Source organism: Nasonia vitripennis, assembly GCF_009193385.2.
Source record: "Nasonia vitripennis strain AsymCx chromosome 5 unlocalized genomic scaffold, Nvit_psr_1.1 chr5_random0002, whole genome shotgun sequence".
Lineage (NCBI taxonomy): Eukaryota > Metazoa > Arthropoda > Insecta > Hymenoptera > Pteromalidae > Nasonia > Nasonia vitripennis.
In genome coordinates, this window is record NW_022279652.1 from 2,384,555 (window position 1) to 2,396,819 (window position 12,265).

The window sequence follows — 12,265 nt, forward strand, 5'->3', positions numbered from 1 at the left end:
TCAATCAAATTCAGCACGACAATCAAGATAGGTCCGGAGCAGAGCACTTAAAAGGCTGGCTACAAGCCACCTGGCGGAGATAAGAAAAACAAAAAAAAAAAAAAAAAGAAGAGAAGAGTACATTTAAATCGTATGTAGAGAAATTCTCTACAAATTTTAAGTCAGCGCAAGAAACAAAGGGCTACAAAAGATTTTAATTTATTTTATATAAACAATCAGCCCTTTTCAGGGCCCCCAAAAATATTTCTTACGTAGAACAAAATTTAAAGCATGTCATAATGGTCACACGCATCATCACTCAAAAGTGATACTCTATAAGACGCTAGTAATATAGAGTAACATCCGCATATCTCTATCAGAGAGGGGAAAAATACCGGATACACCTTACAGGCCGGGAGGGAAAAACACCGTCAGACATTTCTCTTCATACGCTATAAATAACTAGCTTCCCCAATATGCAGCCAGAAGTCGAAGGGTAGGGGACCGCTCCCCTATACATCAATCCTCCGGCGCTATAACAGCCTGGACCCGGTCTCTCCATACGGCCCTCCTAACTACCATCGAGCATACGTCCGAAGAGGCCTTAGTACGCTCAAAGTGCTCATTGTTAGGATCCAATGATGACGCCGGCGAGGTATATCCAATAGTACAGTTGTACCGTCCGATGTAGACGAACTGCTCAGTGGAAACGCGGACCGATTTCAGCACACCACAGTCTATGGCAGAGACTGAAGTCGACAAATGGGTGTTGAAGCTTTCAAGAGAGGAAGTGAATCGCGCCCTGGAAATGCTGATACCGAAAAACCTCAGATGACCATAGCAGCAATATACGGCGTCTGAAGGCACGGCAGATAGGCGACGATATCGAGGAAGATTACGTCACGTCTGAAGATCTTGGCATAGACGTCATTCAAGACGAGAAGGGCGCAAAATAGCGGATTCACCGGTGCCGACGAAGAGTGCGCACAGACCTTTGAGGAAAGCAGCCGAGAGCCAAGACCAGCCGACAACTGTGAGACAGTTACGTCGAGGATAGACAGCGTTTGGGGGAGGGAGGACCCTCATCATCCGATGGTCAATGAGAAAAAAGATCAAGTGAAAACGCTGTCATAACCTCAACAACGAGCGAGACGTCACCAACGATGAACAGCGAATTAACTCTCAACGAAGAGCTCAGTTCGGACACAGAGTCACAGAGGACTTCGGAGCTTTGTTCGTCATGCAACGAGTTACGTGAGGAAGATTCTAGGACCCTCACGTACACGCGACGTCTAGAGGCGCGGAGAAAAGACAGCGTTAGCGTCCAGTACTTCGCAGAAGAGCAAAACCAAGAAAATAAATGAAGTACGACGCAATATCCCGCACAAGCACCCTAAAGGGCAGAGTAATGAGGAAGCAAGGGAACGCGTTTCTCCGTCCAATGGACCACGCTTCGTCGAGCGAGTAGAGCGAAGGCGCAAGAATGAACGAATAACCACGGTCCAGAAAAGCCACTTGCCCCATGAAAAGCGGAAGCAAAAAGTGCAAGACGGCCATTTGCATAAAAAGGAAACCCAGCATGGCGCGAAAGTCGATCGGACGAGTAAGTCGACCATCGGCGCATCAAAGCATGTATGCGAAACTGAAATGAGATGCTGGATATGCAAATCGCGGACGCATGAAAGAGAAAATTGCTCTGAGCCAGATAATGCAGTCAAGCACATGCCCAGAAGAGCGCGTAAAAGGCTCGAGTGCTGGACCTGTGGACGATTGACGCATTAGTGGCGCGACTGTCCTAACGCAGGGGACAGCGGTTGTGAAACGAGACTTTCACAGGCGCAAAACACTAGACGGTGCTGGAGGTCTGATTATAAGAGCGCTAATGTGTTAGACTAGATAGCCTCGATCTTAAAGTCCTTCCCGTGCCTGTCTCGATGCACTGAGGCAACGCAAGCTCGTGCAGAGCTACCAGGAAGTTTACCGCGGGATGGAACATCTTTACCCCAAGGGAGATCAGACGCGAGGACGCGCTCGCACTCTGAGCGAAGCAAGTCCAGGGAAGAAGGATTGAACAGAGGAAGTAAACAAAGAGAACGAGAAGAGCAAGTAAAAACATAAAACATAAAGTGAAAAAAGTGGAAACTAAAACTTGATGTTATAAATCTAGAGAATAATTTGATATGTAAATATATTGTAAATACAAGGGTTTAAGCAATAAAACATTAATAATAATATTAATAAATAAAAAAATAATTAAATTTTACATCGAAAAGTGGTCTAAAGATCTCAGAATAAACTTCTAACCCGCTTTAGATGTAGCCGAAATTTATTATATTTCCTATTACAAAGCTTCCTCTAAGAGAAAGCAAAATGGGGAAGGAATCGGATTTTAAAGTTTGGCTCATAACTCAGAAACCAATTGGTGAAATCAATTGAAATTTTAACAGAATTAGATTTTGCTAAGGTAAATCGTTATTTTTATTTTTTAAGCATTTAATTGATTGATTTTGAAACAAAAAAGAAAAAAAAATTGAATTATTGATAACTCGGAAAACATAGGGATTTAAAAGCTGCGCAGCTGCAAGAAAGCAATTACATTTTTCTTGCTCCAAGAGAAAGCTTCGTGAAGGTGAAAATTTCGATATTAAAGATTTTGATAGATGTCAACGTTTTCAAGATTCCTAAATCAGAAAAAGTGGTATTTGAAAAGCGTACGTCTGTATGTATGTATATATGTATGTATGTATGTATGTGCGTGTGTGCGCGAAAATGGTTACCGCGATAACTCCCTAACGCATTTATATTTTTTACTTAAACTTTACATGCTCATCAAGTATGACCTAATAAAAAACTGATTAAATTTCAAAACCGATTTACAAAGATGAAGCGTGTTTTCAAAAATAATTTTTTTTCTGTGAAAACATTGATAATTTTTTTTTTAACACAAGCACGATTTTCGCGTTTTTCGTACCTATTATGCGGGCATAAAGGACCTATTCTTTTACCGGCGGGCAGAAAAAAATTTTAACAGGCGTTTTTAATTTTTTTTTTGCCCGGTGGGCGTTTTCCATTTTTTTTGCCCACATATGTCGCATTTGAAAATAAAAATGCCCACCGGGCAAAAAAAAATTAAAAACGCCCGCTAAAATATTTTAAAGAAAATGGTCAATAGTTCACATCGAATATACGTATGTGTGTGTGTGTGTGTGTATGATTATACACATATGTGTGTGTTCGTGTATGTAAACGCGGAAATCAGTACATGCGTTACAAAAAATATGGTGTGCACCTCGTGTAGTTGCAGTACTCGTCTGCGGCTCGTAAACGCCCTCGCTTTCGGCGCAGGCTAACTCGTCTTGAGTCGTACTACAAACTCCACACTCGGCCTAAAAAAGCCCACTTTACGCCCTTGGTACATAATATACTATTTTTTATTATAACTCTTGAATGTAATCGTACTTTTTGATGAAACTTTACAGGTTCATCAAGTATAACCTAACAAAGAACTGATTAAATTTTGAAATCGATTTACTAATATACAGCGCGTTTATAAATGAATAGGTTTTAACATTAAAAAATTGAAGCAAAAAAATTTCTTTATTATAACTCCCATTTGTACTTTTGCATTTGTATTAGCATTTGTACTTTTTACTGAAACTTTATAGGTTCATCAAGTATACCCTAACAAAGAACTGATCAGATTTTTAAGCTGATTGACAAAAATGACGTGTTTTTAAAAATTTCTTCTAAACATTAAACATTGAAAAACAATTGTTTTCGTTAATTATTGTTAGTTATGTAGAAACAGTAAACTATCCGTCATTTTTTGAATTGCTCTTATCAGAGCTCTCGATTTACAAAAACTAATCAATCAGGCTGCATTATTTTAAAATCTTTCCGCAAAAATACCTTGCAGCTAAGTGTACATGAGTGCGTAGTTGGCTCAGTGGTAGAACACGCACCTTGAGATCTCGGGTATGTTGGGTGAAATCACTCTTGCCGCTTTACTTTTGTGCAATTTGGTTACCAAAAATCCCGTTACAATATATACTATGATGCCATTTGTTAACAAAATAGAACTTTTCATTAGCTGTTTGAAACTGGTCAAAATTGTAAAAATATAAGGTATTAAAAAAGATTTTTAAAATGTTTAGACTCGGATAATGTTTTGTGCATTCTTAGTTTCGGTCACTATAATGTGTCGATCCCCCTCCCCCTCCTCCAGTTGCACAACGTATTATTTTTGCATACAGTGTGCGTAAAAGTCGATTTTGTGCACGCTCCGTGTGCAATAAATCGCATTTTATACCCACAGTAAAAAAATTAATTTCTAAATATATTTAGAATAAATCCGATAAAAATATGTAAACAGTAATATGTATATAACTGTTTATAAAAAAGTTTAGTCAAAATAATGTAAGAATAACTATGAAAGTGAATGAAATAATGTTTAAGAGTCCATGCATATATAGAGGTTTCAAAATTGTTTAGTAGTTATTTTCACATTGCGTGGCGATTCACGCATTCTAAAATTTATGAGCATGGTGGTCATGAACAATGCTGTTATAAGTATGTGTTAAGTTTATAAAAATATGTTTTGTAAAAATATTGACTTACGCGTACAATGCGAGATTCTTAGATGACTGTGTATGATAAGCAATTATATCGTATACCGTATACCTTTTATAATGTGATAACTTGTTCATATTTATACGAATATGTAAAACTTGTTGATCACTTATTCGGTAATAGTGTATCTTGTATGCACTGTTGAAAATATATACCTGGATATCCAGGTATATATTTTCAATAGAGTGCCGAGTATAATTACATTTATTTTCCACTGCGGCGTCATAGACACAAAATGATGCATGACTTCTAGGCGTCTTTCGATATGATTTGCCTCTTTTAATTAATTATTTTATTGACAAACATGTAATAACCTTAGACTCGTTAAATGACAGATTAACAAAATTCCATTATGGGTCATACCAAAATGATAAGCCTTGCGAAATTCCTAATACATATTTAACTAGCGGTAATTTTAATTTGTATGCTTCTAAGATGCTCACTTTGATACTGCATTTACATTTAATATTGGGAGATTTAGTACCTGAAGGTAATGAGTATGGGAATGGTTTTTGGCATTACGTCAATTAATAGAAATTTTAATATCTAAAAGTTTGCAAGTAGAGCTCAAAACACATATAAACAACATAGTTAAAAAATATTTACGATTCAGACAAGAACAATTTCCCTCAGAAAGCTTCAAGCCAAAACATCATTATTTATTACATTACGCTGATCTTTTTTTAATTTCTAGACCAATAATTAATTACTGGTGTATGAGGTTTAAAGCAAAACATCGCGAATTAATAAGTTACGCAAGAAGTACCCAAAATCGCATAAATTTGACCTTATCACTTGCAATAAAGTATGCGTTATCAAAAAGTTATGAATACATTAAAAATGACTGACTTGTAGATAATATAGACTTTGGGCCTAAAAAATCGAAAGCACTCAGTTCTTTAGAAAATTACAAATATTTCTATAGATAATTACAACTTGATTTACAAAAAACAAAGAAAAATACGATGTCTTAAAATGGTTTGAAATCAATGGTAAGCGTTACAAAGAAAATGATTTTATGTTATCAAATAATGAGGATATTTTACTAGAATTTATGAAAATTGCGCATATAGTCAGTCATGATAATAAGATTTTTTTATTTGTAAATTATGGGAAACATTGGGTTTTAATAATTATGTACATGCTTTTTGTTTACAGCCGACCGAAAAGTGGAAAATTATGAAAAAAAAAACGATTTTATTCTAAGTGGTCCGATAAAACAATATGTACTTAACAGCAGGGAGTATGTCTTATATGTAATATAAGAAATATATAATAAATTTTATATTTTAAAATTTGACTAAGTATAGTAAAATTCATTTTAAATGAAAAGGAATGTTTCGAATTTTGTAACACTTTTCATTTTATTGCAAAATGACTGTTCCTCTAATTGAATGACATAGAAGGAATATACCTAAATCTCTAAAAAAAAATTATCTTTTAAAAAAGTAAAAAGTTAGGCGAGTTTGATATATTCCGCAACGAAATTACAGATAGAAAAGAACTGAGATCAATCAAAAAAAGTCAAGTTTATCATATTTAATCGTAATGAAGCAAGGAGCAACTCTCAAGATAATTATTACGTAACTTGCCATGCCCGTTTCATTGTACTTATGGTGTTTGTATGACCTTCTAATACATAAAAAGAAATTATCAGTTGTCCACCAATAAACAAACTGAAACGAGCATGGCAATTTAAATAGTAATTATCTTGAGAGTTGCTCCTTGCTTCATTACGATTAAATATGATAAACTTGACTTTGTTTGATTGATCTCAGTTCTTTTCTATCTGTAATATCGTTGCGGAATACATCAAACTCGCCTAACCTTTTACTTTTTCAAAAGTTAATTTTTTTTAGAGATTTTAATCCTTTTTTATAAATTTTTTGAGTATTGCATACTCCCAAAAAAACTGTTTTCAAAAGTGAAAACCTTGGCAAGAAAAAGACTAATAAACGTAGTGAAATCTCTAAATATTAAAATGACATTATTATTATTATATGCATATAATCGCGTGTGTCGCCGAGTAGCAGACGAATGTCGGTAAAGTAGATGAACCACTGGTGTATAATACCTAATATAATACTCACCGGAAGTCACGTGACCGGAGGAGACGAAAAAAATCGGGAGAGGATGGAAACTCTGAACAAAAAGAAATATACCGAGCAAATTTTCAACTTGCAATATTAAGTTAATAACTTAATATTTTTGGATGAATCTTTTTAATCATGAAAGATTAGGTTAATATATTCAAGTAGATACCAACAGATTACGCATAAGCGCAATAGTAATGATTTAAATGTTCTTGAGATTTTTTTAAGGTTAAGAAAACCCAATTTCAAAGTATATAAGGTTGCGCCGTCGACAAATCGTACTTCGTACTTTTTCTTGCCAGCGCAACGCTGTCGCGCCCCTTGATTCGACGTCGTAAAAATAAAATATAAGCATCTTTAACCCTTTGACCACAGCTTTTTTGTAACATTTTTATCACTAACATGAAATCACTAATTGTTCTTATATACACCCCTTTTGAATTATTTCTACATCTAGACACCAAAACCACGGTGCAAACCACCTAGACCTCGTCATCGGCCACCCTGTACGCCTAGACACCGCGTTCAAATGATTTTTACACCTAAACACGAAAAAGCACGGTGCAAACCACCTAGACCTCGTCATCGGCCACCCTGTACACCTAGACACCGCTTTTGAATGATTTTTACATCTATAATATAAACTCTTAATTTAATAGGACGCCGCAGTAATATTTTTTTGTATGTAACCCCGCAATGATATGAGGAATGTGAGGATATGTAAAAAAGGTGGAAAAGGAATTCCCTATCATTTTTGATGCGCAGCTAACTTCACCGTCCTTTCACACTGGAGAAAAAGATAATGATTTGAGCAAATCATATACAAGATTGTTTATATTATATAAATAACAGCGTTTTTTTTAGAACTTCTATTAAAAATCACTGATTAGCACACGAATGTAATAATATATAAAAATTACTTAGAAACAATTATGGAAAGTATCGTTTTTCTTAAAAGTAAAATCTCGGATACCAATATAGAAGTAAATAGTGTCGCGGGCGCCAAAGCTTCGTCTGCTTCTCAAACTGTCTTCGTGGCGCTACTGCGCCACTTGATATAAGTAGACTTAATTAAGAGAATTTTATTCTTGTTAACAAAATAAATCCATTTGGTCCTATTTCAAGAAGAAATTCTTCTATTTCTTAATAGATTCCTCTCATATGTAGAACCTATTTTTGTGAGTGTAAGACAATTTCGCCCTATGGTAATTTGTACCGTACTGTGCTACTCTGTTTGCCAGGTTATGTTGATTCGAGCTAAGACATGCCGATATGAAAAAAAACGACAGAGACATTATTTCCTCCCAAAATTTTTGAATATGCCACATAGTGCCACAATCTGCCAGGCTATGCCAAAGTGTGCCAAATTATGTCAAACTATTCCAAACTTTGCGTAACGTCCAAAATGGCATAGGTCTGCCATTGCTGGGTATAGTTTGACACAGTTTGACACAATTTGACAAAGTTTAGAAAAAAGCGGCATAATTTTTATTTCCACTCGAGTATGTGTTATTTTATCTGGAGAGGCGTTACAACGGTTAATACATTTACGCCTGTAATTATTAAATAATACCGTTTTATACCGTTATAGAACAATTAATTGTAAAAATATAAAAATAATGATTACTTTGAATAATTTGCGAGGGCTTCGTGATATTTTTCATTTTTCATTAAAGCGTTACCCTCATTTTTTAGTCTTTCAGCTTCGGCTTTAGCGTCTGGCGTTGCTTCAAATGGTGTATTATTACATTGTTGCGTTTTATAAATACTTAATATATCAAAATTTTCATTGGCATCTGATCCTTGAACACCATATGCGCTTTCTAAGCACTGTATTGATACTTCTAAACTTTCACGAGCATCTGCTGCAAGATTATCTTGTTCCATCAATTGCTTCAAGCATTTAATGATTGATGATACTAGGTTCTTATAGATCATTGTATCTAAAAATATAGAATATTATTGTGAATTATTGTATAATATAATATTATTAAGTATTTTTTAAAAGCTAGTGAGTTGAGAATACAGCAATTCGTCAATTTAATTGCTTTCTTCCAAAAGAAGGGATGTCTAGTAGTAAAAAATTTCGTCATAGTATTGGGAGTTTAAAATAATTTGCGAGTTTTATGGTTATCAAAGATGACATAGCGCTCTACTCTTTATATACGATGTGTATGGAGTAGCTTAGAAATGTTGAATTAAATAATTTAAGGGGAACTCACCACTTAATAAAAAAAATCAGATATTGGATTTTTTTGGAAATTGAAAATAAATTGTTTATATTATCAATTATACAATTATATTTACTCAGGAACACTGCCGAGGCCAAAATTCATATTTTACTCACCGCAGACTTACTTAAAATTGAAACTTCAATCAAAAGTATATGATTAAAAATGCTTTTGGAAATGCAAAAGGTTAGTAAGTAATTTAGAATTAGACTAATCCTTTTATCAATAGAATTGGATGAAACCATATTTTACCTCGGACCGATCAAAGGAAATTTTTTCAATTTCGATCTATAAGTCATACAGGTAGTCACTTTCAATGTTCTAATGGGCTTATAATAAGTTTGTTATTGTTAAATATGATAAACAATTACTTGGATTTTGGAAATTTCACTACTTTGCCAAACAAAAACTTTTACTTGCTAACATTCTACTTTTCAGATGGTTTTTTATGAGATTAATTAAACTTTGTACTTTAAAGTGAATAACACTTTGTAAGTCGATAACCCCATTCCATGAAAGTAGATGCGATGCATTTGTCTGAAATGGTCATTGTTCGACTACGACCGACTAATTATGCTTGAACCAGTATTCTTATGCAAATCAAATTTAAAAGGTTGATCATCCCTGGCACAAAAAATTATTCGATTAACCAAGTGATTAAGCAACTAATTTGCAAGTGATTTATCAATGGACGATTTGACGTTATTTATCAATTGATAAATCACTTATAGAATTTCTGCAAATAATTTAATTGCTAAAAATTAGTATTTTATTACAAAGATAATTACAAACAAGTTTATTTATTGAAAATCTAAAATCAATTAAACAGTAAAAAATTTTTTTTTTTAATTTCTGTCCGAGATTAAAACACCAGTGCTTGGGATGGTAATCCACTATCCTACAACCTTAGCTATTTTTCCTTATGAGTATACTTGAGTTTTTATTTGATTTGTACCTTGCAATACACGAGTAACTTTGTTTTTCAAAGTCATTTTGATTAGACGTATAAATCATAAGTTAGTTATTTCGCAGGTTTAAAAAAACACCTTTTACAAGGTAAAGTGTTGGCAACTACAAGTTATGTGTCCGTCCTCACCAATCTGTATCTTATTATAATAATTATAATTTCTCCTCCAAAAAGTTATGAAATCCTTAAAGAAATTGTCTAATATGCAACTTACAAAAGTTTTTCTGTATTTTGATCAATATACGCTGGTGAATATAGTAAAATCAGTTTTAAAAATGTGTTAAGTGTTAAAAATCAGCACACTAACGACAATAATTTCTTATTACTTCAAGAAGAATTAATCTCACTATAGCTTTAAGATGAAAATCTGTTTAGCGTTTAATGTTTCTCCTTCATCTAATCTTTTTAAACTAATCCGAATCATCTTGTGCAAATAAATGAGTATAATCATAAATATAAAAAATCAGGCAAGCCTAAAACGCTTAGTGAGAGTTTTTATTAACGGAACGTATTAAATAATGATTTACATGTGAAAAATTATCCCTGACCGGAAATTCCCACTTACGCCTTTCAGGAGGCGAAATTTGTATGACCACGCGCCTTAGTTTATTTGAGCCACGCGGCCGTTGTTATACGAAGTGCATGGACTACGTCATTTGCTTAAATTAATAGCATTATTTGCCTAACGCCTAAATACAGACAATTATTTATCCTTGTTAGGTGGAAACTTGAAGAGTTTCCCCTTTTTATGCGAGTTTGCCTATCTGACACGCTCTACAAGTGTTCAGGGAGGAGTCTGGTCTGGATCCGTATCCCTGCCTGCAACTGTCCTTTCTTTGCTTTTGGTAGTGGTCCAAATTAATACTTATAAATCTTACATTGCGATTTTTACTTGAACGACTCACTGAATGGAAAACTCTTCCTTATAGGGTTTGTCTCCCTTTGATATTTTGGAATTTTGGGAATGAGTGACTTGAATGAATATATATTGACAAAATGTATGGTCCAATTCTATGTATATTTCCTTTTGAACAAACTCTTTACAATTCTACACGAAATTCTCAATTGAAATCTAATGATGAACACTATTGTATCTGACTAATCACACTAATCATTTTAACACAATAGTAGATTTTCATCTTGAATCTAGAGTAAGATTAATTATTCTTGGAGAAAGAAATGATTATCGTCAGTGCAGATAGATAGAATCTGCTGACTAGTAGTTACAAAAATTAAGATAGTCCCGTCGTCTTATAGTTTATCGATAAAATATTCAAATTATTACTTTAAGGTGTGAATCTGTCCGATAATATTAATTAAAATTACAATGATTTTTTTATAATCTAAGGAGCTTTACTATTTCATAAAAATCTTCAAATATACGTTTGTATTAAAAAAAAAGCTAAATTTAATACTTCGCAAAAATAAGAAGCAGTTTTGGAATCGTATTATTTTAACTTTAATACTTTTGTTTAACGATACGTCTCGATTGAAAAAGCGATCAATTTTTATATTTATGTGGAGATCGATCGTTAAGTAATCAATAAGTTTGCTACGAGACATGAGTCTTGTTGATAAATATGCGTGAAGGCGACCGCAACAGGCTCAGCGCGAAGTTATAGCCGCGCGACGTAAATGTGAGTCCGCACGACGCGAAATGAATGCGAAGATAATTCGGGTTAGTTTAACTTATAGTTGCCAACATTTTACCTTGTAAAAGGTGTTTTTTTGAACCGATAAAATAACTAACCAATTTCACATCCTTTTAATCCGTTTATTTGAGTTCCGAAGAAATAACCTCGAGATACGGTTGTCTACTGCAGCGTGTTACTAGCTAAATATTGTTGTTGCATATCGACACTTCAATAAGGCCTCATCTCAGCGGCGATTTCAATGAAATCGTAACCTGGCAGCAACTTGAAGACGACCGTATCTCAGCCGTGATTTGAAGATAGCTGTATCTCTCTGCGACTTGAAGAAAGCCGTATTTCGGCCGGAGCTTATATTTAGAATTTTTATATGTTATTTCTAGTGCAGATATAATTCATCACACTTTTTTAAAACACACAGGATTGCAACCATAACAAAATTGCAGAAAATCAATCACGTCCGGGCTACAAGTAACGTATGAATGTTAAAAAGTTTATAAATGTTAGAGTACTCGGATAAAAAGTACAATAATTATAAAATTATTAATTTTTTTTCTTAAATTGCAAAATATATTAGTCACCTGCCTTGAAATGTGCTAGTCTTCGCAGCGAAAATCAAATTGTGCTAGTCTTTATGGCAAGTGTTGAAATATGTTACCTTTTTAGTGAATACATTGAGAAAAATTTGATAGTAGAAATTACTATCTCGAATAGTAA

At 34.0% G+C, this 12,265-nt stretch overlaps 1 protein-coding gene across 10 annotated transcripts in view; it reads right to left on the reverse strand.

Moving 5' to 3' along the window:
• The window catches only part of LOC100116690 (small glutamine-rich tetratricopeptide repeat-containing protein alpha), a 93,623-nt gene that overhangs the window by 47,966 nt on the left and 33,392 nt on the right, over window positions 1–12,265 (reverse strand). For 9 of the 10 annotated variants that reach the window (XM_031932833.2, XM_032602139.1, XM_032602138.1 and 6 more), the window contains one exon: window positions 8,329–8,644. In XM_031932833.2, the coding sequence (XP_031788693.1) occupies window positions 8,329–8,639 (311 nt within the window). In that variant the 5' untranslated portion in view covers window positions 8,640–8,644. Of the gene's footprint in view, window positions 1–8,328; window positions 8,645–11,649; window positions 11,872–12,265 lie in introns of those variants that run through there. The other variant, XM_003424620.2, reaches the window with a different exon arrangement.